This window comes from Camelina sativa, chromosome 19 (genome assembly GCF_000633955.1).
Source record: "Camelina sativa cultivar DH55 chromosome 19, Cs, whole genome shotgun sequence".
Classification (NCBI taxonomy): Eukaryota; Viridiplantae; Streptophyta; class Magnoliopsida; order Brassicales; family Brassicaceae; genus Camelina; species Camelina sativa.
In genome coordinates, this window is record NC_025703.1 from 1,138,305 (window position 1) to 1,165,485 (window position 27,181).

At 36.7% G+C, this 27,181-nt stretch overlaps 7 protein-coding genes across 10 annotated transcripts; 1 reads left to right on the forward strand and 6 right to left on the reverse strand.

Moving 5' to 3' along the window:
- Positions 34-2,964, reverse strand: LOC104763975 (non-specific phospholipase C3). Its single transcript, XM_010487390.1, has 5 exons — positions 2,625-2,964; positions 2,062-2,453; positions 981-1,390; positions 604-774; positions 34-511 (listed from the first exon to the last, which is right to left on the reverse strand). Exons 1-5 carry the CDS (start codon positions 2,874-2,876, stop codon positions 165-167), a joined length of 1,572 nt encoding a protein of 523 aa, XP_010485692.1. The 5' UTR covers positions 2,877-2,964; the 3' UTR covers positions 34-164.
- Positions 3,821-7,509, reverse strand: LOC104763976 (non-specific phospholipase C4-like). Its single transcript, XM_010487391.2, has 5 exons — positions 7,057-7,509; positions 6,768-6,965; positions 4,697-5,106; positions 4,443-4,613; positions 3,821-4,352 (listed from the first exon to the last, which is right to left on the reverse strand). The coding sequence occupies exons 1-5, from the start codon at positions 7,497-7,499 to the stop codon at positions 3,952-3,954; spliced, it is 1,623 nt and encodes a 540-aa protein (XP_010485693.1). The 5' UTR covers positions 7,500-7,509; the 3' UTR covers positions 3,821-3,951.
- On the reverse strand, positions 8,664-10,749 carry LOC104763977 (non-specific phospholipase C5). Its single transcript, XM_010487392.1, has 5 exons — positions 10,248-10,749; positions 9,918-10,115; positions 9,419-9,828; positions 9,178-9,348; positions 8,664-9,089 (listed from the first exon to the last, which is right to left on the reverse strand). Exons 1-5 carry the CDS (start codon positions 10,694-10,696, stop codon positions 8,773-8,775), a joined length of 1,545 nt encoding a protein of 514 aa, XP_010485694.1. The 5' UTR covers positions 10,697-10,749; the 3' UTR covers positions 8,664-8,772.
- LOC104763979 (RING-H2 finger protein ATL51-like) lies at positions 13,006-14,292 on the reverse strand. Its single transcript, XM_010487393.2, has one exon. It carries the CDS (start codon positions 14,061-14,063, stop codon positions 13,020-13,022), a length of 1,044 nt encoding a protein of 347 aa, XP_010485695.1. The 5' UTR covers positions 14,064-14,292; the 3' UTR covers positions 13,006-13,019.
- Positions 15,846-19,616, reverse strand: LOC104763980. Of its 4 annotated transcripts, none has more exons than XM_010487397.2 (19): positions 19,486-19,616; positions 19,280-19,379; positions 19,093-19,170; positions 18,947-19,006; positions 18,750-18,854; positions 18,542-18,652; positions 18,418-18,459; positions 18,138-18,251; positions 17,855-18,012; positions 17,621-17,727; positions 17,432-17,538; positions 17,273-17,315; positions 17,107-17,198; positions 16,976-17,024; positions 16,807-16,877; positions 16,591-16,710; positions 16,405-16,490; positions 16,248-16,293; positions 15,846-16,116 (listed from the first exon to the last, which is right to left on the reverse strand). In XM_010487397.2, exons 1-19 carry the CDS (start codon positions 19,521-19,523, stop codon positions 16,084-16,086), a joined length of 1,560 nt encoding a protein of 519 aa, XP_010485699.1. In that variant the 5' UTR covers positions 19,524-19,616; the 3' UTR covers positions 15,846-16,083. The 4 variants fall into 4 exon arrangements, with proteins under 4 accessions (XP_010485699.1, XP_010485697.1, XP_010485696.1 ...); XM_010487395.2 differs by having other exon boundaries at positions 17,621-17,730; XM_010487394.2 differs by having other exon boundaries at positions 17,621-17,754.
- On the forward strand, positions 19,872-23,316 carry LOC104763982 (protein SCAI). Its single transcript, XM_010487399.2, has 10 exons — positions 19,872-20,161; positions 20,337-20,724; positions 20,872-21,066; positions 21,165-21,383; positions 21,465-21,531; positions 21,620-21,832; positions 22,056-22,147; positions 22,240-22,422; positions 22,500-22,636; positions 22,814-23,316. Exons 1-10 carry the CDS (start codon positions 20,040-20,042, stop codon positions 23,019-23,021), a joined length of 1,824 nt encoding a protein of 607 aa, XP_010485701.1. The 5' UTR covers positions 19,872-20,039; the 3' UTR covers positions 23,022-23,316.
- On the reverse strand, positions 23,291-26,120 carry LOC104767314 (pentatricopeptide repeat-containing protein At3g03580-like). The gene has a single exon (XM_010491356.1). The coding sequence runs from the start codon at positions 26,118-26,120 to the stop codon at positions 23,463-23,465; it is 2,658 nt and encodes an 885-aa protein (XP_010489658.1). The 3' UTR covers positions 23,291-23,462.

Genomic DNA, 27,181 nt, shown 5'->3' on the forward strand with positions numbered 1-27,181 from the left:
ATCCCTAGTCCTGAAAATTCCTAATGGACCTGATTAGGACATACTGGTTTAAAAAAACATTAAAAAGTAAAATGTGGAAACAAACTAAAATATCAAAGTACAAACTCTCTTCATGAAAAATATACCAAGTCTTAAATGATCAAATATCACGTTTTAACTCAAGTTCAATTATCACAAATCAAACAAGAGAACAACTTCTGAATGAAAGATTTTGGATTCGAGTGACGAGTAGATCCTTTAGAAAGATCAAGGATCTCATGTTCATCACGACCTCCCTCTTTAGCTTTTTTGGACTCACCATAGAATCTAGTGAAAGCTTCTTCTACGTACTTTGCTGCATCCAAAACCTTCATGTTCTCCGTGAGCTTCAACGGGTAAATGTCTTTTATATGATCTCCTTTTAGTACAGCCGCTGCTTGAATCAACTCAATTTGAAAATCAGTGAGATCTTCGTCTTCTTCTTGTGTTCCAATGTCTATGTCTCTTAGCCGTGGAAGTTCTGGTAACGTAACTGAAAGAATCGGAAGATGAAAAGATTATAATAGCAAACCTAATTTGCATCTACTATGGAAACATAACCGACTTGATAACCAATAGTTATACCGGGGCAGTCTGTCCTTGGGCTGGTCCGGTTGATGACAGCATCGAGTGTTCCTGCCCATTCGTCACGCTTTGTAAGAAAGCTCTTGAGGTTGAATATTTTTTTCAGTGTTGCCGGGATTGATGAGTGCTCAAACTGCGACGTTGGCTCTGGTCCGTTTGGCTCATGCAACACTACAAAATCATGTTTCGAACAATAAGTTTTATATAACAGTTGAGCAAATTATATATAAACCTTTATTTACATATAACAACAATTTTAATCAGCCCTTACTCTACTAGATTACGCACCCCTAACCCTAAGACCAATGTACACTAATCAACCCCGTTTTGAACCTAATATACAAAGGGATTGGTTCCATTTGAGAGAATATACATACCGGTTCCGGGTTCAATCCAAGGTGAAATCAGCAATGCAGGAACCCTAACACCAAGTCGATCAAACTTAAAATTGTAAGGCTCGGGTCCAACAAGACCATCAGGGTTTGGGACACCAATGACTGGCGTAGGGACATGGTCATAATAACCTCCATGTTCATCATAAACAACAACAAAGAGAATCTCGTTCCACTGAGGACTAGCTCTTAAGGCTTCGTAGATCTCCTTGACTAGGTTTTGGCCATCAGCGACGTCGTTTTTGGGGTGATCATCATTGGCTGGAGCCGACATAATCTTGAAGTATCTCGGTTCGATGACCACATAGTTTGGAAGCTTCCCTGCTTTGCAATGTCTCTTGAAACTCAAGTGATATTCATGGAAATTGTCCACGTACTTCAATTTCCTTATGTTCCTAATTCAATTCATACTTTAAATATTATTAATTTGATTAATTGGATTATTACATTTACAGGAACCATAGTGGCATAACTTATAATTTTAATGAGTATCAAAAAGTATTAATTGGACAACTTGTTCAGTCTACAGCTGGACACATGCAACCCCCATTAATGATTTTTCTTTCCAAAAATTGAATCTCATCTGATTTTTTGTTTTTGTTTTAAAATTAAGATTAGCAATCTAATTGAAATATCAAGATTAAGTACATTAATCCTGTTCTGAAACAAATTACTCCTAGACAGAAAATGACAATTTTTATTTGATTTCCTTACTATTTTTCGGAATTTAATAATATATAGTACTAAGCAACTCCACTTTCTATAAACTACATATTCAAACATTCCAAGCAAAGCATGTGTCGTTTTCCTTATACATAATCATTACGGAAACATTTTTCAAAAAAAAAAAAAAAATCAATCACCGATAATTCTTTAAGTTAATTTTCTTTATATGTCAATGAAGTAGATATATTGCAATCCAGGTGTCATTACTATTTCAGTCCGTCATTATCCTAACGTTATTTCTTTAATAATATATACTAATATTATTTGATTAATTTTACGTTTTTTATTTGTCTTATTAAATTTTTAAATATAAATAAAAAGAGAAAAACTAAGATAGTACCTGTAAAAGAGGCAATTAGGAAAAGATTGGTAATAAATCCCAAACGTGAAACCACTCTCTTCAAGCGACTCGAACACTGTCCTCTGAGGAAACCCACGTACAAGTGTGTTAGTGTCATTACTAAACGCACCGTTTGAAGTCGCCGAATGTACGTAGAGTCGGTTAGGCTGCGTCGACGACGGCAACGACGAGAACCACCGGTCACACACGGCGAATTCTTGAACTAGTTCTTTGAATACCGGAAGTCTCTCCGGCGGAAAACCTTGCATCACTACTTTCTCCGACATGCCTTTTGTGATCGCCTCTGCGTTTTGTACGAACCCGTTCATTTTCGGATCCGGGTACGGACTCTCGTGGCTGAACGGTTTCCCGAACACTTGTTCGTATATCGCCTAAAATTTTAAAGATACGTTAAACTTAACAAACCATTTCAATCGCCCGGTTCAGGTGTATCGAACCGAGAAATCCAAATAACCATACGGATTTTATATGTTCATCAGACCGGTTAAGGACTGTCTATTTCTAAGTTCGGTACGGTTATAACAATTAAACCGGAGGTCTACCTGAAAAGAGTGACCGGGATCAGGATCAATGTTCTGAGATTCTTTGCCGAAGAAGACTTGAGCAGAGTTAGGGTCGGACGTGGAGAATGGGTTGGATCTTGGTTCGGATTCGGATACTCCATCGATATCTGGGTTAAGCTCCTTGAACCAACCTAACATGTGGTCGAACGACCTGTTCTCCTGGACCAAAACGACAACGGTTTTGATCGGAGAAGATGATGAGCCACCACCAGAGCTCGTCTCCGCCACCATATTTCGTTACGGCCAAAAAACAAAAAAAAACAAAATCTGACTTCTTTAGTTGTGTTCTCTGTTTCTTGCTCTCTCTCTCTCTCTCTCTCTCTCTCTCTCTCTCTCTCTCTCTCTCTCTCTCTCTCTCTCTCTCTCTCTCNAGCTGTATCCCGTGTAAATAATGGTCGCCATAATTCTTTATGATTACTAAATTATATAAATAAAATGGTAGTATAGTTTTACATTTAATTATTAAATTTCTTTGAAAACTCATAAACGGTAAAGTTTTGGATTTGTTTCCTCTCACGTTCGATGAGGTGGCAAAAGAACTCATCTTTTATTTTTAGTGCATATAGGAAAAAACGTTTTTGAAAATGACAGTTTATATAATGCATGTGATTCTTATAACTCTATTTACCATTGTTAAATGAAAATTTTATTAATGTTATGGGCGATACGTATTGCATTATATATTAGTCTCTATCTTTCAAAATGACAATGGAGTAGATGGAATTAGGTGTTGACCAAATTATTATTGCTAAAACTATATAGTCTGTAGCACGTCTCCGTATGAGTCGTTTTATTAGATACAGAACAAATTTTGCAAACGACAATATTTTTTCTTGGGGCGGAAATTAACCATTCGTTGATAACTGTGTACTACTAATGTTTCGTTTAGATGGAATATTAGTTAAATAATTCATATTATGTGCTATTATGACATAATGTCACATATGCATACCATATGTTAGTTAATAAATCAAAAGTTAGTATCTTTTAATCATTCATTACAATTATAATTTGGACCCAGCGGCTACTATGGTTGCCTTTAGTGACTTTAGTCTTTAGTCTTTTGATATAATTTACTCACCAATCGAATAATTAAAGTAGATCACATATAATCTAAAGATTTACGAAAGAAGATGAAATATGCAAATAATTGTGTAAGTTCTTAACTTGTTATATACAACGAAAGAAAAATATACACGAGACATGAAAGCGCTCTTATATAAGTCTTAAACAAAGTCCAAACACACACAATTTACTACAAGTAATTCTAATTCACTTTTTTTTTTTAAAAATTTTTTACCCTTTTTCAATCATGGCGAACAAAGCAAGAGAATAACTTACTGAAAAACGACCTTTGAGTTTTCGGTTTAGGAGCAGCATTTGGTGCTTCTGAATGTGATGATTGTGTTGGTGTCACAACATGATGATGATCATCATCATCATCAACACAATAAATGATGTCGTTCTCATCACATCCTCTTTCTCTTGCTTTCCTAGACTCTTCTATAAACGTATCAAACGCGTTCGTAACGTATTTGGAAGCGTCAGCAACGCAAGTTTCTTTGCATAGCTTGTGGATCAATTCTTCGTTTTTGTAGTCTCCTTTTAATCCCGCAGCCATTATTACAAGCTCTTCTTGAAATTCGCTTAATTGTGCATTTTCTCTTGCCACCGTCGCTCTTAGCTTAACCGGAGTTGATAATGTTTCTATCAAAAAATAAAAAATTAAAGCTTTATTTAATTCAAGACAACCATAAATAATGATTACATATGGTTATTAATTAAATAGTAATTTACCAGGGCAATCTTGTCTTGGTGAATCTCTAGAAATAACAGATTCAAAAGTGCCAGCCCATGAATCTCTCTTTGTTAAGAAATCTTTGAGATTGAAAATTTTCTTGACCGTTGCGGGAATTGATGAATGCTCATATTGTGACCTTGGGTACGGCCCATTTGGTCCATGAATAACTACACATTTTAAAACATTAGGAGTTGATTTAGAAAATAAGATAACTACATTAAATTAATCTACCACTAATATAATTATTTACCTGTCCCAGGCTCAATCCAAGGAGAGATGAAGAATGTCGGAACCCTAACTCCGAGCCGGTTAAACTCAAAATTATAAGGTGGTGGTCCTAAGATACCATCAGGATTAGGAACTCCGTCGATGGGAGTAGGTACATGGTCGTAAAATCCACCATGCTCGTCATACGTTATAATGAATAAAATCTCGTTCCATTGAGGACTCGATCTCAATGCCTCGTAGACCTCTTTCACAAGTTTTTGACCTTCGGAGACGTCGTGAGATGGATGATCGTCGTTGGCTGGAGTTGACAATAGATCAAACCAACGTTGTTCCACTACGACGTAGTTTGGTAGTTTTCCTTCTTTACAATCTTTCTTAAATTGTATTCCGTATTGGTGGAAACGTGTCAAATACTTCAGCTTTCTCAAGTTCCTGAAAGAAACAAAATATTAATAGCTTACATTTTTTTTGGATAAGATTTTCTTTTCATTACTTACTTTGTTTATACGACTATGGACCCATTGAGATAATAGCTCATTCCAGTTCTATTATGAGTCAATTTCCTGAAAGCTGTGTATTGCTTCTTACACGTATTAAACTTGCTCCTAAATTTTTTCCAATTATGCTTCTCACCAAATGCATCATAGAACTTGGATGTAATCGTTTGTTTCCCAGCTTCATTCACTATGTGGTTTCTTATATTTCCTTTTAGATTCTCTTCAAGTCGAAGTTCAAGATAAAAACGGCTTTGTTCATCACTCCATATTAGATTCTAAACCACAAATCAATCACAAATTACAAACCCATCACAAGATACATAAGGCAAAGGCTAAACATAGATAGAGTATAAACACATAAAGCAATCACAAATCAGAAACAAATCACAAACCCATCACAAGATACATAAGGCAAAGGCTAAACATAGTAGAGTATAAACACATAAAGCAATCACAAATCACAAAGACCATACTAACTACAACTGAAGACACATAAATCGGATCACAAATCACAAACATAAGTTGCAGAGAAGTAGAAGAGGATACTTACATCACTGCCTGGTACAGATGTCATCGTTTACTCTTTGATTGCACAATCTGCATTTGAAATAAGTAAAGTCACAAATCTCATTCATAGATAGCAAATCTCTTAAGAGCACAAGCTAAATCTCTTAAGAACACAAGCTAAATTCATTGTTTCATAAACACCCAAATGGAAAATATCATAGATAACACATCTCTTCAAAACCTCTAAGCTAAATCTCATGGTTTCATAAACACCCAAATGGAAAAAATCAGAGATAGCAAAATTCATAAGAACAAGAGCTCTATCTCATGGTTTCATAAACACCCAAGTGGAAAAAATCAACAGTTTGCTTCTGCTGCAACACGAATTGAAAAAAAAAATCAAACCATCAACAACAAAAGACTTACGAGTTCTGTGAGCTGGAGAATCGGAACCAGAGCTGCGAGCTTCTTCTATGGTGGAGAATCGAAACGAAGCTGCAAGCAATGGATTCGAGCAATGGTGGAGCTTCTACAATGGAGTCGAGGTCTTGTGGTTGGAGAACGAAGCAGAGCTCCTACGATGGAGTCGAGCTTCGAGATTTAGGGTTTGTAAATATTAGAATTTAGGGGAATTAAAATTAGGGGTATTTTAGTCATTTATAATGTTTGGATGAGTTTACTGTAGCCAAACTCTCACAAAAATCTCATCCAGAATTTCAAATTTTTTTGGATGAGTTTTTAAAACGAATCCAGATATTGCATTCAGTTCATTTCTTAATTATGACTAAACAAACAATAACCTGTATCTGCATCTAGATACTGCATCTAACACACCAAACGAACAGCACCTTACTTTATTTATACGACTATCTAATCTTAATGTTTTATAATTAGAAGTTTTTTTTCAATCTTCCCAACCAAGAAAACTTGTTTAAAACCTATAAATTAAAAACTGAAACGAGTCTTTTAGCTTGTTTAGTTTAAATGAAATCGTTTATTAGATGTCAAAGCAAAAGTAGAAAAAAAAAATGTATATAATACTAAATCTTTGGTTTTAATTAGTCGTAACTTGGTAGAGAATAAAAATACCTATAGAAGAGAGTAGAAGGAGGGAATTGGTGGTAAATGCCAAAGCTTAAACCAGCTTCGTCGAGCGATTCAAATATCGTCTTCTGTGGAAACCCTTCGATTAGCAACTTCTTGTCGTTGCTCGTTGCTCCATGTGATGTTGCCGAGTGTACGTATAATCGGTTTGGCTGCGTCGATGCTGGAACCGACGCAAACCACCTGCCAAACACAAAAAAACCACCAAATTTGATTTAAACCGGGGGAACTAAAGTTAAATTAATTCAAGATCAGATGAACTAAACCGCTTTACCTATCACATATGGCGAAATTTTGAACCAATTCCTTGTAAACCGGCAAAGCGTCTGGCTTGAACCCGTTCATAACCGCGGAGGACATCCCTTTCTTATTTCTCTCGGCATTTTGAGCAAAACCGGACATGGTAGCTGGACCCGGGTTTAGATCCGGTTTGCCTGAATCCCATGGCTTACCAAACACTTGTTCATAGATATCCTGAATGGAGTGACCTGGATCCTGGTCAACGTACTGAGACTGGTCTCCGAAGACGACACGGAGAGCGTTTGGGTCGGAGAACGAGACCGGGTTTGATTTGGGATCAGATTTCGTGTTGCCGTCGATTTCCCGGTTTAATTCTTTAAACCAGCCGAGGGTATGGTCAAACGAGCGATTCTCTTGAACCAAAACGACGACGGTTTTGATCGGATACGAACCTGAGCTTTCCGTCCTCTCGACCATTCTGTTTAACTTTCTTTTGCGAGTGTTAAAACGTTTTGAGTAGAAGTTTATAAATATATAGTGATCATTAGATATTTGAAGAACTAGTTTGTAGACGTAAACAACAAACCACGTACCCACGTCATGAGTTATATGTTATCCACTGAATTGGTATAACTAATCAACTATTCCAAATAAAGTTGGAGGGAAATAAAATTATTAGCAGTTTTGGTAAAATAGTAGTAATTGATACAACTACAAGTACCCATAAGCTGGAAATTTATCATTTCTGGCAAGGTTGATATTTCTTACGACAACATTTATTTTAACTATTTGTGCATGTTAAAATTGGTTTGTGTCAATAAATTCATTACTTTTTTCTCACTTTTTGATTCCATCTATTTAGTTCTAATTAATTCATGTTTTGAATTCATAGAATTTTATCGTAGTGTTGTGTTACTATATTAGTTATATAATTTGTGTGTGTAAGTGTCATTTTCATCGCAGCTAAATTACTATGACACTTCTGTTACTTGTAACTTTTAAACATAAATGAATGAGAAGAAAATTGTCAAGAAAAATAAGAACACACGGTACGGCAAAGAATATAAACGAGAATATGCGAATAAACGATAAATTAATCAAAGACAATACGTATTGTTTTGATTTAAATTAGTATTAATAGTGCATATTCCTCCACGAGATACCTTTTCATAAAATCAATATATAACTCGTGGTCTTAGGGACAGAAAAAAATGCAAAAAAAAAAAGAAAGAAAGATGAATTCGATCGTATGATCTTTGGATCTAGGTGGAATATAAATTATTGAGTGTACAATTGTATTTCTGCTTGTGATTGTGTATTCTTATTTGTGCTACGACAAATCTTTAAATTTCCTAACACGATTTTGGTCGTAAAATTAGATAGCTGTGTCCCATTTATTACCCGACCATCGAGTAGTGGAGTAACTTATACTCGATCAATTTTGTGGCGTACCACACAAGGAAAGGAGTATAAATGCTTGCCTAAGTTGTCTCTATATCGTTATCTTGGCAACTCCAACCATCATTATTATAACTTATAAGTCTTACCTCCGCAATTTAGTTCTTTCTACGTCAGCATTTACATTCAATAGATTTTTTTTTTTTTTTAAATTCTATATGAGGTCATTTGATAGACCTTAACTATTATTTACACTACACACACAACACTTTTATTTTCTAAATGAAAATACATAATACTCTATTAATCATGACAAAACGAAGCAAGAGAATCACTTATTATAAAAGAATAATCAGGTTTTAATCTGGCTTGGGAGTTTCACAACATGATGATTGGCATCATCATCCACGCAATAAACGATGTTGTTTTCATCACATCCTCTCTCTCTTGCCTTTCTTGATTCTTGTAAAAACTTCTCAAAGGCGTTCGTAACATATTTACAAGCATCTGCAATACAAGTTTGTTTGCATAGCTTGTGGATCAGTTCTTCGTTTTTGTAGTCTCCTTTTAGTCCCACAGCAACTATTACAAGCTCTTCTTGAAAGTCGCTTAGTTCTGCATTTTGTTTTGCTACCGTCCCTCTCATTTTGATCGGATTTGACAATGTCTCTATTTTAAAAATTGATGAAGTTTCATTCGAAATAATAATAAAATTTTAATAGAATTTAAATATTAGAATGAACAAAAAGTAATTTACCAGGGCAATCTTGTCTTGGTGAATCTCTAGTAATAACAGATTCAAAAGTGCCAGCCCATGAATCTCTCTTTGTCAAGAAATCTTTGAGATTAAAAATCTTCTTGACCGTTGCGGGAATTGATGAATGCTCGTACTGTGACATTGGGAACGGTCCGTTTGGTCCATGGATAACTACACATTGTACTCAAATTGTTATTTACTTTTAAACATTAATGCCTATGACTAATAATTAATTATATACCAGTCCCCGGCTCAATCCAAGGAGATATGAAGAAAGTCGGAACCCTAACTCCGAGACGATTAAACTCAAAGTTATACGGTGGTGATCCCAAGAAACCATCCGGATTAGGAACTCCGTCAACCGGAGTAGGGACATGGTCGTAAAACCCACCATGTTCGTCATATGTTATAATGAATAAAATCTCGTTCCATTGAGGACTCGATCTCAAGGCCTCGTAAACCTCTTTAACGAGCTTTTGTCCTTGAGAGACGTCATGTGACGGATGGTCGTCGTTAGCTGGATTCGACAATAGATCATACCAACGTTGTTCAACCACAACGTAGTTTGGTAGCTTCCCTTCTTTACAATCTTTCTTGAATTTTAGTCCGTAGTCGTGGAAATGTGTCAAATACTTGAGTTTTCTCATATTCCTGAAAAACACACGCACACACACACAATACTTATAAAAATAGATACGTAAAAAAATACTAAAATCTTTGGTTACGGTAGATAATAATACCTGTAAAATAGAGTAGTAGGGAAACACTGGTAATAAATGCCAAAGGTGAAACCAGCTTCATCGAGCGACTCGAATATTGTCTTTTGTGGAAACCCTTCAATTAGTAATTTCCTGTCATTGCATGTTGTTCCGTGTGATGTTGCCGAATGGACAAACAATCGGTTTGGCTGGGTCGCACCTGGAACTGACGCGAACCACCTATCCAACACAAGACGAGCATCAAATTTTGCTATAAACCGGGATTTTGGCCAGACAACCAAATTAGAGGTTCTAATTAGTTGGATTAAACTAGTTTACTGTAAACCGATTTAGACAGATGAACCGGCTTACTTATCACATATGGCGTAATTTTGAACCAAATCCTTGTAAACCGGCAAAGCGTCCGGTTTAAATCCGTTCATAACCGCGGAGGACATCCCTTTCATCTTTCGCTCGGCGTTTTGGGCAAATCCGGACATTGTAGCTGGACCCGGGTTTGGATCAGGGTGAACCGAATCCCATGGCTTACCGAACACTTGTTCGTAGATATCACGAATGGAGTGACCTGGATTCGGGTCAACGTACTGAGACTGGTCGTCGAAGACGACAATGTGAGAGGAGTTTAGGTCTGAGGACAAAACCGGGTTAAATTTCTGGTCTGATTTGATGACTCCGCCGATTTCTCGGTTTAGCTCTTTGAACCAGCCGAGTGTGTGGTCGAAAGAACGATTCTCTTGGACCAAAACGACGACGGTTTTGATAGGATATGACGATCTTGAGCCTTCTTTCGTCTCGGCCATGACCTGTTTCGAAGGTTTGAGACGATCGTGGGTTTATGATGAATACACAACACATTGTATACGCTAGATTTGATAAATGTGTTTATAGTGTTTGAAAATTGAAGAGATAGAGTTTTACAAGTAAACAGCAAATCAGAAAATACGCCTCATGCATGCTTAATGTCCTTTAAATTGGTATCACGTCAAGTTAACTAAGTAAGCACCCCGAATAAAATTGTTAAGTAAACCAAAATACGCATCATGCTTATTGGTTATTGTTTTGTAGTCGTTTTGTTTACTTATTCTGTCGTCTCACATTATGCAAATATATATAGTCACCAAATCCCTAAAAAATAGCAAAATCATAGGATATGTCATTTAAGTCTAAAGAATTAGTGCAAGCATGATGTCATTATGGTGATATACTGATATATATATATAGCTAGCTAGGCTTACCAATATTAACTTGATAAACGTACGTATGATCAGTGACTAATTGTTAAAATTTATTAACTTGGATATATTTTTCTTATTCTAAGGGCATCATTATTGGAGTAACTGCCCAACATTTCTCTAAAAGATAAAAAAAAATATTTTTTTCACAAATTATTATTATTATTATTTTTTTTAATTGTTGTTTCAATGAACAAATAACACCTGTCTTATTTGTCATGAGAACCCGTTTCTCAGATTACTATGGGAAGAAAAGTTTCTCCTTTTTTTCCTTTTCTCTCGTTCATTTTTATTTTATTTTAATGAGAGTATTGGTAAGAGAATTTACCAGTGTAGATGGTCTAAATGTCGAACTATGTGTAAACATTACATTGAAATAAAAATTTCCTTAGTTTGACATTTAAATAGCGTTTACAGTATGCATGTGTTAACCAATAAATCAAGAATATACGTGCATAGATGAGAAACCATGACGGTGTTTATGAAGGGAGATCAATTTCAAGCTTTACCCCAATGTACGATGTCCAAAAACACGGGTATTGATGAGTCTGATCTTAGTCAATTCACTTAAGAAAATTTCAAAAAACGCATGATTTACCACGACAATAAAAAAATAATTTTTGTAACGGTGAATAAATATACTCGTGTCAGCGTGTCGCGTGTATATGTTGTGTATGAGATTAATTATTCTGACCAAATTATCGTAAGAATGTATTTTAACCGCTGCATAGTACATGATGATTCAAAAAACTAAAAAAAAAACGAGTGTCTTTTATTGATCTAAACAATTAAACACCAAAAAGATTACATCATGACATGATTGATCACATCTTATTCTCTCTAACAAATAACCAGTATATATGACTAAAGTTAAAAGTGACTATTGGAAAAGGTTTTATTCATATCAGTAAAAAGACATGCTAGTTTGATCGTCATACGAAGGTAGAGTTTCCCGGGAAACATAGAGGGCCAGCAGTTATTAGAAAGCCCATCAAGCGTTTTGCAACAACTTCATGTCACGAAATTTCCCTTTGAATATATCTCCAACTGTTTCGAAACAACCTTGCACACTCTTGATCGCATCGACACATTCTTTTGCATGGAACGCTTGTGGATCTTCTTCTTTTGTTACCATCGCCTTGTCTTCTTCGTTGCTTGAAGGTGATATAAGATCAGCCGATGAAGACATGATCATCAAGGCAAAGAACATAATAGCTAAAAGAATTGCGTTTTTCTGAGCCACTGCGGAGAAAAAAAGAAAAAAAATAAGTTTTATGAGTGTTTAGTATGATTTTTTTTACTTTTGAACTTCTGTTTAAGGTGATATCAAAGAGGATTAATTATATATAGTAGTAGAGTGAGGTATAAACGAATCCTTGATTTCAGGAGTAATTGGAAAATTACGAAATTATATTTATTCTGTCTATAATTACAAGATTTGTGTTACATCTCAATGATCTCACAATCTCAATAATCAAAAACTCGTTTTAGGCATAGATTAATCTCTACTTTACTTATTTCATTCTCTCGCATCATGAAATTTAGGATCTCGTGAATAATCAATTAGACACTCTGCATCTAATGTCATCAAATCAAATCCCTTGTAGCAAAATCGTATTGCATAATTCAAGCTTAATAATTGTAATTAGTATACAGTAATGATGTCGTAAAGTGCATCATGATGTCATTGTTAATCTAAACTTACCAAAACTGGTATTTTCTACTTTCTAGGTATGTATAGTGGTGGTAACATTAAAAAAACAAAAATAAATAATTAAGAATATATGGGCGGTAAATTCAAAACTCTTTTGATTTTACAATTCCCTTTTACAAATTATTAAAAAAAAAAAAAAAACTCAAATTCCCTAATTTTAATCTTTTTTTTTTAACTTTAATTTGGTAAACGGTAATTTTTGGCTCTATCGTAAACAGATCGTTTCATCGCCGCCATTGAACTCCTCACAAGAAAATTCGAAATCCCGTTCGTTTGATTCGTCGTCGACCCCGACGGCGGAGGCGTCTTCTCTCCTTCTTCCCCTTCTTCCACCCGCCGAGAAGTTCCCACACCCGCCGATTCCTCCTCGTCTTCAATCTCCCTCAATATATCAGCGATCGACACCACGGCGGCGCCTGAGTTCGATCTCCGACTCACATCCTCATCTCCTCCGTCTCTAGATTCCCGCATCTCCGGCGGTTTCGGCGTCGATCCGCCGTTACCACCACCAACCGTCTCATTCCGAGATCTGGAATTTTCCAGATCTAAGTTTACAACGACGACGGGATCATCATCCGTATTGTTCTCTACGTCGATCGGTTGATCTGTCACGACGACGATCTCAGCGCCGGAGATGAAAGCGCGGCAGAGAGGGCAATTAGAGTGAGATTTCAACCAAGTGTCGATACAAGGGACGTGGAAGGCGTGGTTGCATTTAGGTAAAAGTCTCAAGCTCTCGTTCTCTTGGAACTCGCTTAAACAAACAGAGCAATCTGAAGATTCGACGAATCCGTCAATCTTTTTGTATTTGTAAACCGTAATCGATTTAATCAGAGACTCGTCGAGTCCGTCGCCAATCGCTGGATTCGGATTCGTGGCTTCTTGCCACGTGGTGTAATCGGATGAGATTCTTCCGTGCTCTGTGTTGATAGCTGCGGCTGAGGAGGAGGAGGAGTTTTGGCGGCGGCGGTGGCAGTATTTGGAGATGAGAGTGTAGTAGCTGACGAGGATGAAGGCGCTAGCGAGGATGCCGATAAGAGCGATGAGGAGAGGTGAGAAATCAGAGGAGGAAGAGTCGTCTTCGTCGTCGAGGTAGAAAGAAGGAGGAGGAGGGAAGATGACGTAACACCATTGAGGGCAATAGACACTGCATACTCCTTGTGAACAGTCTCTGTATGAATCGTATGTACCCCATGGATTAGGGTTTCCTGTTGTACCCATTGTTCAGGAGAGATAGAGAGAGAGAGAGAGAGAGGAAGAAGAAGAAGATGAAGGAGGTGAAGTTTACTATACCTCTCTTCTCTATCTTTGGGGTCTGGCTTGTCTGGTAAGTGTCTCTTTTGTTTTTGTTAGAGTTAATTTAGTAATTAATAAGGAGATCATTTATTAAACTTATGTTCATGAAAGCTTTTTGTATGATGGTTATGATACTTAATTGAATGATATTGTTTAATTTGTGATTGTTCTTCTTTAACAATTTTTTTTTTTTTAGTATAACTAAAGGTGTAGAATTTGCTTTATTCGTCTCTTTAATTATGCTTCCATTTTCTTTTCTTTTTTTCTTTTTTGAGTTGTGAATTATTATGGTTAGTATTTTTGAGTAACAAGAAAGTAATAGTAATAGTGTTTTAAGTGTTGACAAAATTTTTTAAAAGAGTCTATATCAACTATCAAGGCATAAAAATGGTTTGGTGAAGTGTTGACAAAGGTGGGAATACTATAACATGGGGCCACGTGGATGACAAATTTACTCACGTATCTATAAAAAAAAAAAGAAAAAAGCAATTTGTGGTCAGTAATACAAACCAAATTCAATTTACATGTGTTATACTACTGACTACGCTTACGTACGTACACATATCTAGCAACACATATAATTTCATTTCATTTTAACTTGAACATTCGTTATACGTTTTTTCCATCTTCGTCCTATGATTTATATATCTTATATTATTTTTACAATTGAATATGAAAACTCTATTAAATAATATTTTCGTTTGTTGTTGTCATCCAACGGATGGATGATTGATAGAAACTCTCCAACCATTCTCGCTTTACAAAGTAACATAATATATACATAGTAGTATCTATAAATGAAAAAAGAGTTCATAGAACATAATAATTGTATGAAAATAATTATAAAAATGAAAATCATATTGTAACTAGTGTAAAGTTGTCATCCTGTCATTCTGTGAATTACTCTGATCAAAATCATTACTATTAAAGTTGATTGAATGATGATACATGATCATCCTCTATTCTCTTGTAAAGAGTAACTGTAAAACCCAATTAATATACTATTGATTCAAATGATTGATTACACATCTATTTGCACATGCATAAAGTTGTCCCCCTTTTTTTCTATGTTATGCCAACTAGCTAAAGTTTGGTGTATTACTGTAAATCTCATGTTTTAGAATTAACTCTACATATTTTCGTGATTCATGTGTCTAATCCTTTGCTTTTTCTTTATTTCCTTCTTTAGCTTTTACCAGCAATGACTGAAATACTTAAAAACATTTTCTTAACTGATAAAAATAGTTGTTTTTTCATTAGTTGTGCTTACTGGCATATTCAGAAATTATTTTTACCTCGATCATAGATGTCAAACCCTATTATTTACCATATATTCTAACTATTACACTAAGATTTCTATACAAAAAATCTTAATTTCAATATTTATGGGGTCAATTGAACTCCCTTTCCCCTTAATAGGTCTGTCGTCAGTGGTTGTGCTCTCTCGTAGTATATGATAAACTCGTAACTTTTCTACCACAAATTCAAATTACACCAGAAGACGAAAAAAAAAACAAATGAAATTAGTAGTATACAGTACGAAACCCTTTTTATAACTATTTTTGCAACCCTTCGTAAATTTTTAAATTACCTCGTAATTGATCTCATTTGGTAGAAGAACCAATTTAAAAATAGAACGCAACATAAAAGGAGAAAGGAATATTAAATGGAAAGAATCGATCTATTATTTGAGGAAAAGGAAAAAAAAAAGAAAAACAGAGAAGATTCCGACGCTTTTTAGCTTCAGTACAAAGTGAATGTTACAGTCTATTACAATAAGATTTGTTGAGAAAAAACAAAGACCTAAACGACAAAAAAAAAATAATAATACAAAAACTATAGGGATAACTCAATTATAAAAACATATATATAAATCGCAGACCCAATTTATTAAACTTGATTTGAAGGACTCGAGGTTGGATCTGTTCTGTAGTCACTAACTTTATTAAACTCGTCCTTTTCTGCGTTCGTCCAGTGCCTGCCTCATCAAATAAGATAGTTATTTACAACTATATATTACACAAGTCAGAAGTTATCTATCATTAGTTATTCTTATATCTAAATACGTGTAATCTAAATAGGTTAGTTTCAGTAATTCTCAAAGCATACCTTGCTTTGAAGCATCCTCATCGTCAAGACTAGCGTATCACGCATGCTGGTAATAACGCAAAAGTTCATTATCTTACGTGTGAGTTTGTAAGATTAACAAAATGCATTGAAATCGAAATAAAATTTACTTTATTAGCAGATAAATGTTTATATGTACCGGATATTGAGTGTGCTTATAGGATGTGAAGATCCATCATAACTTATTAGAACAAACTGTGTTGACACTCCACACGGTACTTTTATCTGCATTTTGTTTTGATGAAAAACACACATAAGTCCTTGTGTAAGATTATGAACACGAATGTGAGAAAAGCTTAAAATCAGTGTCAAGATTTCTTTTTACCTGGAGTTCCTTTGAGTATTTCTCTGAGATCACTACAGCTTCTACGTTGTTCGTTTTTATCTGGTAGCTAGATCTCTTCAAAATAACCGTTGCAGGTTCCCAGCTCTCTGATGAATCCATCTTTCAAAACAACAAGCCACGAATAAAACGGTTGTTAAAATCCACATCTAACTTAAACCTGGGACAGTGGATTCAAGCTCTGGTCTTCAAACTTACCAGAAGCTTCACATTAAAGCTTGCTTGACCATGGGATATATACGTGTCGATTTCTGTTTGCATCTCTGTATCTGTACAAGCAAAAAAGACATTCTCAGCAAAGAAGATACAGTAATAGACCTCTTCGCTATCTACAAAAGGCAGGGTTAGATTCAGTTGGATACATTACCACATCTAATCTTGTTTTGATCATTAGCAAATAATCTCACTAATTCTCCCTGCATAATCAGAAGAACCTTTGTTTTTTAAGACAACTGAGTCATTCATGCTATAGATACCCGAGAAACCCCAGAATTTTACCTGACGACCTTGATCATCCATTGGAATACACTCAACAGCAATCAGTTTATCTACATCATCCGCGGTTACAATATACTCTGGATGGGTGGCTCCTGTATATGTTTAAACCATAGTCCACTTTTAAATAGCTGAAAAAAGTCAGCAAGACAAAGAAATCAAATCTTACCCTCAATGTATTGTCTTGTGCCATCTTCAAGATGCCGAACCCACTATTCATAAAAGAAAACATACAAAGCAGGACATTTATTATTTTATCATCTTTTTGATTAGTTTCAAGTTCTTTCTGAAAGGCGCCTTGTAACCAAAACATGTTCAAAAATTCTACCTGAAACATACAGAGAGTGGTTCCTCGAACTGGAAACCCGCAACCAAGAACTTTCTCTCCAGGTATTGCATCTCCAATAATCTGAAATCCATCGATTCCTGGTCCCTCTGTTTCCAAAAGAAAGGTCAGATTAAGATTTCTAACGTATAGCCACAAGGCTCTAAGAGAACGAAGCAATATTTTTCCAACCTTCATAAACATGAGAAGCAAACTCTTCATTCCCATTATAAGCATCAAACATGGAAGAATTCTCAGCTTTTTCTTCTCTCTCTCGAATCATTTCCTTCCCCGCCACACTACTTAGAGGATATCCAAAATTTTCCCTACCAGTGAGTATAATGAAGCAGGCATTTTTTCACTTGGAAAGAACTTAATCGATTTAAAACTGAAAGGCTTAAAGAGGACTGAGAAATGATACCGTACCTTTTCGGCTGCTGGAAATTTCCTTGAGACCCACCACCAATCTGATTATTAAATCTCAAACTTTCAGTGTCAGGCGTAAGGTTATGATACGGGTTTCTTGTAACATTGTCCATTGGTGGCAAAAATTGTTCATTGTTCCTGTAATCATTACCACGATCCTGCATCAAGGGTAGTATATGAACACAGAAAGTAAGATTTCTTCTGAGAAGATGTCACAAATTTTAAAAAAGGTCTTTTAAGAGCAAATGACAAATTAATTTAGCAAATTACTTGCTGAGACTACCGTGGATCCATAAGAAGCTTGAGTTTTTGAATTTCTGGGATCATGGTGGTCTTTACTATTAAACTCTGTTCCAGGTTGATTTTCCACAACAGATGATAATTCTCTAATCCTATCCTGTGATTTAACATTTCGTCACAGCATGTTCGAAAAGATAACATGAAGAGTACTCACATTTCTAGCAGAGGTCTAAGTAGGCTAAAGGACATATGCAGACAACAACATACTAAGGAAATGTGTGTAAATACACTGAAATTGAGAAACTTCAGGATAGAGAGCTTACATTGCACGCTTTAGTCTTCCATTGCAGCTGATCATGCAAGTGCTGCATACGAAGAAAATATGATAGATATGTTGAGATTGTTTTAGTGTATAAATCTGAAGAGAGATGTAGTGAAAGCAAATACCTTTATGCCGCTGGAAATAGCGGTAGCATTTGCAACACGAGGCCAAACACCATACTCAGCTAATAAACCAAGTAAGGACGTCATGAATATATACCTCTCGTCTTCTGTAACCTAAAGTTAGAAAGTGAGAGAAGTATAGACGGAAGGGTAAAAGACAATGATATTCAAAGATCTGAGGATACTACTTAATTTAAGCCAAACCAATCACCTTTAAATCATGTGCCAACTTCAAATTTTCTTCAAGATCACCTTTTCGACGAGCCAATTCATTCAACGCGGAGGTGACAGATTCATTTTGTTTCTCATCAATCGCCTAAAAAGAATAAGAAACTGTTGTTCAGACACAGAAACCAAAGATGAAATCAATCTTGATAGATTAGATTAACACAAAGAAAAAGCACAAACCACACGAAGATCAGCACATTTTCTCTCTAACCCATACTTCTCATTGAGCAGCTGCATATCCTGTAATCAAAAGATTCAACTTTCAATTTCTCCATATAATTAGTATCCATTAGAAAGATTCATATGAGCATGATGTAAATACACACCTTCAAACAAGCAGCAGCAATTTGTTCCTGGAGACTATGAATCTCCTCTTCTTGTGATCTCACTTTCGCATAAAGTGCCTGAAATTTTTCCAAAGCTTAGTTTCTTCTTTAGTATGATTACATTTTTTTATTATTATTTTGGATTCAAGAAATAGAAATGATAAAGATGATTTATAGTATGAGTTACCATTTCCTCAGGATCTTGAATTAACTTAGAATTATTATTATTATTATTCTTATCTTCTAGCTTCCTCGAAGCAGTTGTCTCTTTGCCAATCTCATCATGCCTAAAGAGAAACAGATCGAGAACAAACGTCACCACCACTAAAATATAAGAAGCAAACACTGCTTCAAAAATCAAACGCTTTAAAGGCAAAAGCAGTAATATAATACCTTTTGATTGATTCAGAACTTCTTGGATTGTCATCCATGGTTGTGCTGGTGTTTAAGCTCTACAAGACCCGAGCTCGAATTTAAGGTCATCGGATTTTTGTCTTTTTTTTTGTTTTGTTTTTATTTCATTCTATCTTGAAGAAAAAAAAAAAAAAAGCTCTACAAACAGTCAATTTCAACCTCCACGAAACAAAGGGAATATTTCTAAAAAGCCCCTCATACTTCTTATTGTTTCCACGATAACCTATAAACTACGAAAATTACAAAATAGTCTTATCAAATTAACTCAAAATGTGTCATAAATTACACTCACAAAGACTTCAGGTGGTTTTTTTGTTAATTTTTCAGTCAAATGTTCTCCCAGATTAAAAAACCAATATCGATTTCGTTGGTTAACCGTTCGGTACAAGGTTGATTTTTTTAGTCATCCAAAAAAGTCGATTTCGTCGATCTAGAAGACGGCGACAACGACGACGACCAACACACTCCGCCGATCAACGGTCCACTCAACGAAGAAAGAGTGACTGACTTCGTCGTGAGTGAACCTCAGAGAGATGTCGCAGCAAATCAGCAGCGGTAATAATATCCCGCTGAGTGAAGTTTACTGGTCTCTCGTTAACAAAGCCGATAAGAAATTCTCCAAGATCAGAGACTTGCCCTTCTATGAACGCTCCAGGTACCTCTCTTCCCGATTCCGTTGATCAAAACCTCTGAAATTGAGAATCTCGATTCCATTAGAACTGTTGATTTGTGAGTTGCTAGGTTTCGATTGTGGTAGGAATCAAAGTAACAGTATGGAGAATGAGAATGTGATTCTGAAATTTCGGATTGTTGTTCATTGTGTTGATTAGGTATGAGAACTATTTCTTCAAGGTATTTAAAGTATACACACAATTATGGAAGTTTCAGCAAGAGAATAGGCAGAAGCTAGTTGAAGCTGGGCTTAAGAGATGGGAGATTGGAGAGATTGCATCTCGGATTGCTCAGCTTTACTATGGACATTATATGCGTACCAGTGATGCGGGTTACTTGTCTGAGTCCTATGTGTTCTACGAAGCAATACTCACTAGGGAGTACTTCAAAGAAGGTTTGTTTCAGGATCTTAATATTGCAAACAAACAGCTACGGTTTCTTGCAAGGTTTCTTATGGTGTGTTTGGTCCTTGGTCGCCGTGAGATGGTTCATCAACTTGTTGATCAGTTTAAACGGTTGATTGATGAATGCAAGAGGACATTCCAGGTTTTGTTCTGTAAACTCTTATTCTCTCCATCTTGACTACTCTCTTTCCCCGAGCCTTAAGACTGTTTCTAGGTGTAATTTTTTTTAAAACAATTAGGTTGCCTTACTAGAGATCCTCTCTTTATCTATCTTTTTTCATGTTATCAGGAAACTGACTTTAAAGAATGGAAGGTGGTGGCACAGGAAATAGTTAGATTTCTGAAATCTGACACTGCATTTATGAACATCAGACCTCTAAGATATAGTCCTGTGCTGGATCCTAATTTTGATGCTGGTACACCTCGTGCAAGTAGGTCTTTAAGGTTGACGGATGCAATCTTAAGCAGTTACTACTATAACGAGGTAGTGTTTTACTTGTTCATGTTTAGTTTGAACGCCTAATGCCTATTTAATATTCTTACCCTCTAACGTCTGCAGTCTTGCTGTATGATTTCCTTTAGGTCAAGTACTCAGAGCTCACGCTCGATTCTTTTAGAATGCTTCAATGCTTAGAGTGGGAACCGAGTGGTTCACTATATCAGTCAACTGGTGCCAAAATGGGTCAGAATGCTCCCGTTGGAGTTGCTCGTATTAACTCCCAGAGCATGAATGATCCTACTTTGCCACCTAACCCTCGCAAAGCTGTCCTATATCGTCCATCCATAACACATTTCTTGGCTGTAAGTGGAATTCAAATTTTAGCTGGTCTATCTAAATGTCTGAAACATCCTCATTCTCTGAACTCTGTTTTATCTTGGTAGGTTTTGGCCACCATTTGTGAGGAGCTTCCTTCTCATGGCATTCTTTTATTATTTCTGTCTGCTTCTGGTAATGTGTGTAGTTTAAGTCTCGTATTATGCTTCTTCTCTTTGGAATATTGAGTTCCTTAGCTTTTAATAATTACATTTCTATACAGGCAAGAATGGGCAGATTTCATCATCTCCTTTGAGTGGTAGAAATGCAACCAGTGTTGAGGAAAATATCTTGAGAGACTTTGATTCTCACATAATCAAAGAAGAGCGAGACCCATCACTTCAAATTACGCCATCTGGTCAGTCTTTGAGGCAAAACAGTGAGGACGCAGTCAGTACCCCATGTGGTTTGTCTTTTGGCAGTCATGGGCTCACAGGTATCCATTCCCGAATTTTTGAAACTTTCATGTAAACATTTATCTAATACTATTAGAATAGGCGAGAGGATACACATACACCAAGTAATAATTAGCCATGTATAACTTCTAGAGGGCAGAAGGACACTACACTGAAATTTCCAGACATTCATAAAATTTAACTATGGTTTATCTAGAATTTGCTATTTTCTGAAGTCGGATTGTTGAACTGTCTTTCCCCCAGGATCAAGCTACATCTATCCCTCTGATTTAGTTCCATTCACAAGGAAACCTCTTTTCATAATCATTGACAGTGATCACAGCACAGTTTTTAAGGTTAGATACACATGTCTCCATCTCTCTTATGATAGCATTCATTTTTTTACTTATTTTCATAATCATTCATGTTTCTTCCTTAAACTGTGAAGAATATTTGTGGAGCTGAGAAAGGAGAACCAGCAGCATTGCTTCTGTCTCCATCACATGCTCCTCCGCTAATCTCTGCTGATTTCTCTCGTCAACCTAGTGGTAGCCTTTTCACCATTTTTCTCACTGCACCAGTCCAAGCTTTTTGCTTGTTAAGTGGGATTTCCGGCTCTGATATGGAAACGGTAGGTAGAGATAAAGCTTTATCCCTTGTTTGGTACTTCTTTTTCTTGTTTGCATGCTGACTACTGTCATGTGTCAGGATATTTTTGTTAAGGCGGAGAAGCTTCTGTCCTCGTCTATGAACGATTGGGCTTTGACATTGGCAACATCAGATACCCTGCACCCCGTTTGGTCCCAGATACTAAAAGATCCCTTCTTGAGACGACTACTCCTAAGGTAAATGTTTCTCTTCCTAGTTCTAATACACCTTCAAGATTTCCTAAAATTCCAGTATCAATGAAAAAACAAACTTGATTATATGGAATATTATAAGATTGGCGGTTCATTTTTGGATATAGATTGTGTAGGAACTAGGAACATGAACATTGTTGGTTTTGTCTCTCTTATCTGCAGATTCATTTTCTGCCGGGCAGTCTTGGCACTGTACACTCCAATCTCCAATAACAAACAAAACCAGCCAGAGTGCTTTCCGTCTCTCCCGGAATCGCTAGCACCAACTGCTCCTGCGGTTCAAACTGCTGTGCTTCAGATGGCTAATGTATTTGGGGCTACAAGTAAGTTTACTTTACCTCAAGATATCACGATGCTCGAAAGCCTCTAAGAAGCTACCTCTGCGACTAGAAAAGCTTCAGTCTGAAATATTCTTGTGCTGTTGTGCAAATCGGGAAACCTCGATTTGGTCAATGCATCTTCAGTGTCCTTGGAGGTTTATAACCAAACCTCTTTTGATATTTATGGTTGAAGAACATATTGATGTGCGAAATTAACAAAGTGTATGATGCAGAACATGTGATTGGCTCTGATGTATCTTCATTTCAAAAACATGTTTGGTTTTTTTGGTTTTTGTATATTGATTCAACTTTTACAGTCTAATGGAAATTTACCATCTTTTTTTATTCGATCAAGAGATATAAGAGGTTCTCCATCTGGATATGTTGATTGCACTTTCAGTATAGGATAATAAATTGCGTAGGTTTATCAGGATACATTTTAATGAAACAGCAAAGCAAATCCATGCTCTGAATTACATCAAAGAAACTATTCACCACCGGTCTTTGCAGCTACAAGTGCCGTCTTTGAAGAGATGGAACCGATTAGCATCCCGCACTAATATCTCACGTCCCACGATCTTTGATATCAGCTTTGTGACTTCATGACAATCACCACAGACACGAAGGTTTTTCATCACTTGCAACGGCGTCCCTGGTTCTGTGTTCAACAGTCCAAACGCAATCGCTAGTCTCTCACTGTGCCCACAGATCAAACGTCTCTTCTCTTCTTCTTCCTGTAGATTCTGCGACACTTCCCGTGAATCGGGTACATACCCTTCTCTAGCCATTAAACTGTAAAGTATCTCTAGTGACTTATGGATGGCTTCCGACTGAGGTGCTGAAGTATCTCCAGCACGGAACACGTGAACTTTTTTACAGATTTCGATCCAGCTATATCCCGGATTCTTCTTGATGAGTTTATCATTCAAGGATTTGCGGATTAGGCTCACTTTGTCCCATTTTCTCAACGCTGCATATGCGTTTGATGCTAGAATCGAGTAACCTGGATCATCCGGATTCAGTTCAATGATCCTCCTAGACACTCTTTCTGCGGTTTCCATGTCCCCACTTGTTCGACAAGCTCTTAGCAGAGATGCCCATATGCTCGCATCAGGTTTTATGGGCATTGCTTGGATAAATTCTTCGGCTTTCGAAATCTTCTGAGACCGAGACAGCAAATCAACCACACACGCATAATGTTCCATCATAGGGTCAATTTTGTAGTGAGTTTTCATCTTCTCGAAGCCAGCCAAGCCTTCTTCTACCAAACCAGAGTGGCTGCAAGCATAGATGATGGCAATGAAGACAACACTATCGGGAACAATACCGGATTTTTCCATATCAACAAAAGCTTCAAGAGCTTTCTCACCCTCGCCATACATTCCATATGCATAGATCATCCCTGTCCATGTTACAACATCTCTTCTACTCATACGTTCAAAAACTCTGAAGGAACTCTCCAAACAGCCACATTTTGAGTACATTTCAATTAGTGCATTCCCTATTCTCAACTCAGATTCATATCCAAACCTTAACAGACAACAATGGATCTCCTTGCCTAGTCGTTTTGCAGCAAGTGAAGCACACATAGGCAATGTAACTAAGAAAGTAGCCATATCAGGCACCACTTTGCTCTTCCTCATCTGACTAGTAACCTGCAAACCGGTTGCGAAATCCCCAAAACGAACACAGGCTGAAATAACCGTGTTCCATGTCACCGTATCCCGAGTTTCCATACTATTGAATATCTTCAGTGAATCTCCTACTTCCCCGCACTTTGCATACATATCAATCAACGCATTACCAACAGAAAGATCGAAATTAATTCCGCATTTTGTCACATTCGAGTGTAGCCCTTGCCCAAATTTCAAGTCTGCTAGACGCGTGGAGACAGATATAAGCATCAAGTAAGTGATGTGATCCGCTTGCTCTTCCGTGATCATCATCATCATCAACTTAAAGAGTCTCATGGCTTCCAAAAGATCCCCGTTTTGTATATATCCACTGATTATCGAATTCCACGAAACAGTATCCTTACATTCCAAGCCTTTGAAAACATCTCTTGCAGTGGTCATGTCACCACACTTTCCATACACATCAATTAAAATGTTTTCAACAGTAGTGTCAAGCACAAAGCCAGCTCTCAACACATGGTCATGAACGTACTTTGCTAAGCGCAAGTCCCGTAAGTGTCCACAGGCACGAAGAACAGAACTAGCTGTTAAGATATCTGGATTGAACTGATCCAAATTTTCCAAAAAAATCCTCACAGATTCTTCATGCACCTCTAAGTTGAGATACCCGCAGATTATAGTATTGTAACTAACGGAATCTCGAACAACCATCTCATCAAAAACTCGTCTTGCATCTGTTGGTCTGCTAAATTTCAAGTACATTGCAAGTAGTCCGTTGTTAACCACCACAACAGAGTTAACACCTGACTTGAGAGCAAAACCATGAAGTCCCTGTCCTTGTTTGACAACCATCAAATTCCCAAAGGCAGGCAAAACACTTGAAACCGTGAAGGAATCTGGCACAATCCAAGACTTCCTCAACTCATTATAAACATCCAAGGATTCCTCGTAGTAACCATGGGAACTATACCCAGAAATCAAACTGTTCCAAGACACAAGATCTCTCACAGGCATTTCATCGAACACTTGTCGTGCTCTACCCAACAATCCCATTCTAGCAAACATATCCACAAGTGCATTGCCTACATACAAATCAGATTCGAAACCCATCTCCAGAATCTGTTCATAAACCAAATCTCCCATATTTGCATCGAACAATCCCGCGCAGGCTTTGATAACCGAAGGAAACGTGTACTTATCAGGAGAGACCTTGGATTCCCGGAGTTTCCCGTAAAACTCGAGGGATTTAGGGAACAAACCGTTCTTACAGAACGCTCTGATGATTGAATTCCAGATGTAAACATTTTTGGCCGGAGAAACTCGCCGGAAAACGGAGAGGGAAGAGGCAGGTTCACGAAATTGAGAGTACTTGTCGATAAGCTTGCCGGAAAAGAAGTCGGAGGTGTCAAGACCGAGAGAGATCACAAGGGCGTGGACTCGACGAAGCTCATTGAGGTTAGATGACGATGAAAGAGCTCTCGAGATGAAAGACGATGATGACACTCTAGTCTGCATTCCTCCATTGCAGAGTTATTATTTTTTTAGTTACCTCTTCTTTCGTTATTTTTAGTTACCGAATTTTAACCGGAGTAAACCGGGATTACAACTATTTTAGCCAATAAACTAATTGAACCGGTTTAAACTCGCACATCAATTGTACACATCAGCGTCATTTCAATTATTGGTGTTTTTGGTATTATCAAGAGTTTGATGTCTAGAGATAACATTATCATTATTTATGACTTGATTGTGTTATTAGAGAGATGCCAACTAAAATAGATGACCAGCCATAAGATTGATTTTTCCTTGGTTAAGCTTCTAACATCGTTGTGTCTCTATAATAGCGAGCCTTTATTATTTGTGCAAACAATGAGTTTGGATATTGAATTAGACGTCATGCTTGTTTAGCTAGAAGAGCATCGTTAAATTTTTCAAGATCCCGAAAGCCTAGTCCCCCCCTCTTTTTTTGAGAATTACAGTTTTTTCCAAGCTATCCAGAGAATTCCTCTCTGCTGAGCATCTTTTTTCCACCAATATTTCATAAGTATAGATTCAATATCTGTTATAACACCCTTAGAGAGTTTTAAGCAAGACATAGCATATACAGGCATAGCTAAAGCAACTGATTTGAGCATTATTTCTTTGCCTGTTGGGGATAGTTTCCTCGCACTACAACTAGATGTTCTCTGTTTCACTTTTGTTATTATATACTCAAACATTTCTTTCTTTTTCTTGCCAAACTGCTCCGGTAAACCCAAATATTTTCCTCCACCTCCATGATTTGGGATATCTAGAATCGATTTTAACCTGTTTTGCGTTGAACCATACACGCGTGTACCAAAAGTTATCATGGATTTTGCCGTGTTGATTTGTTGGCCGGAGTAGTATTCGTAAACATCAAAGACTTCTTTCAATGCTCTACAATTTTTCACATTAGCATGGCAAAAGAAAAGGCAGTCATCTGCAAATTGGAGGTGAGTTATTCTAGGTGCATTATCTCCCACTTTAACACCTTTGATATCCTTATCCGCTACTCTTGATTGTATAAGGTGACTTAGTATGTCTGAGCATAATAT

Bases quoted from the DNA above. Each gene is read 5' to 3' on its own strand.
- LOC104763975 (XM_010487390.1), bottom strand. From the start codon at position 2,876: ATGGTGGCGGAGACGAGCTCTGGTGGTGGCTCATCATCTTCTCCGATC. The intron at 2,454-2,624 runs GTAGACCTCCGG...TTAAAATTTTAG, and splicing joins ATCCCGGTCACTCTTTTCAG to GCGATATACGAACAAGTGTT. The intron at 1,391-2,061 runs GTACTATCTTAG...GAATTGAATTAG, and splicing joins CCTAATTGCCTCTTTTACAG to GAACATAAGGAAATTGAAGT.
- LOC104763976 (XM_010487391.2), bottom strand. From the start codon at position 7,499: ATGGTCGAGAGGACGGAAAGCTCAGGTTCGTATCCGATCAAAACCGTC. The intron at 6,966-7,056 runs GTAAAGCGGTTT...TGTGTTTGGCAG, and splicing joins AATTTCGCCATATGTGATAG to GTGGTTTGCGTCGGTTCCAG. The intron at 4,614-4,696 runs GTAAATAATTAT...TAAAATGTGTAG, and splicing joins TTGGATTGAGCCTGGGACAG to TTATTCATGGACCAAATGGG.
- LOC104763977 (XM_010487392.1), bottom strand. From the start codon at position 10,696: ATGGCCGAGACGAAAGAAGGCTCAAGATCGTCATATCCTATCAAAACC. The intron at 9,829-9,917 runs GTATTATTATCT...TGTGTTTTTCAG, and splicing joins CCTACTACTCTATTTTACAG to GAATATGAGAAAACTCAAGT. The intron at 9,090-9,177 runs GTAAATTACTTT...TTTTTAAAATAG, and splicing joins ACCAAGACAAGATTGCCCTG to AGACATTGTCAAATCCGATC.
- LOC104763979 (XM_010487393.2), bottom strand. From the start codon at position 14,063: ATGGGTACAACAGGAAACCCTAATCCATGGGGTACATACGATTCATAC.
- LOC104763980 (XM_010487394.2), bottom strand. From the start codon at position 19,523: ATGGATGACAATCCAAGAAGTTCTGAATCAATCAAAAG. The intron at 18,653-18,749 runs GTGATTGGTTTG...TTCTAACTTTAG, and splicing joins AGTTGGCACATGATTTAAAG to GTTACAGAAGACGAGAGGTA. The intron at 18,252-18,417 runs GTAAGCTCTCTA...GTTAAATCACAG, and splicing joins GGAAGACTAAAGCGTGCAAT to GATAGGATTAGAGAATTATC.
- LOC104763982 (XM_010487399.2), top strand. From the start codon at position 20,040: ATGTCGCAGCAAATCAGCAGCGGTAATAATATCCCGCTGAGTGAAGTT. The intron at 20,725-20,871 runs GTTTTGTTCTGT...TCATGTTATCAG, and splicing joins AATGCAAGAGGACATTCCAG to GAAACTGACTTTAAAGAATG. The intron at 22,637-22,813 runs GTAAATGTTTCT...TCTTATCTGCAG, and splicing joins TTGAGACGACTACTCCTAAG to ATTCATTTTCTGCCGGGCAG.
- LOC104767314 (XM_010491356.1), bottom strand. From the start codon at position 26,120: ATGCAGACTAGAGTGTCATCATCGTCTTTCATCTCGAGAGCTCTTTCA.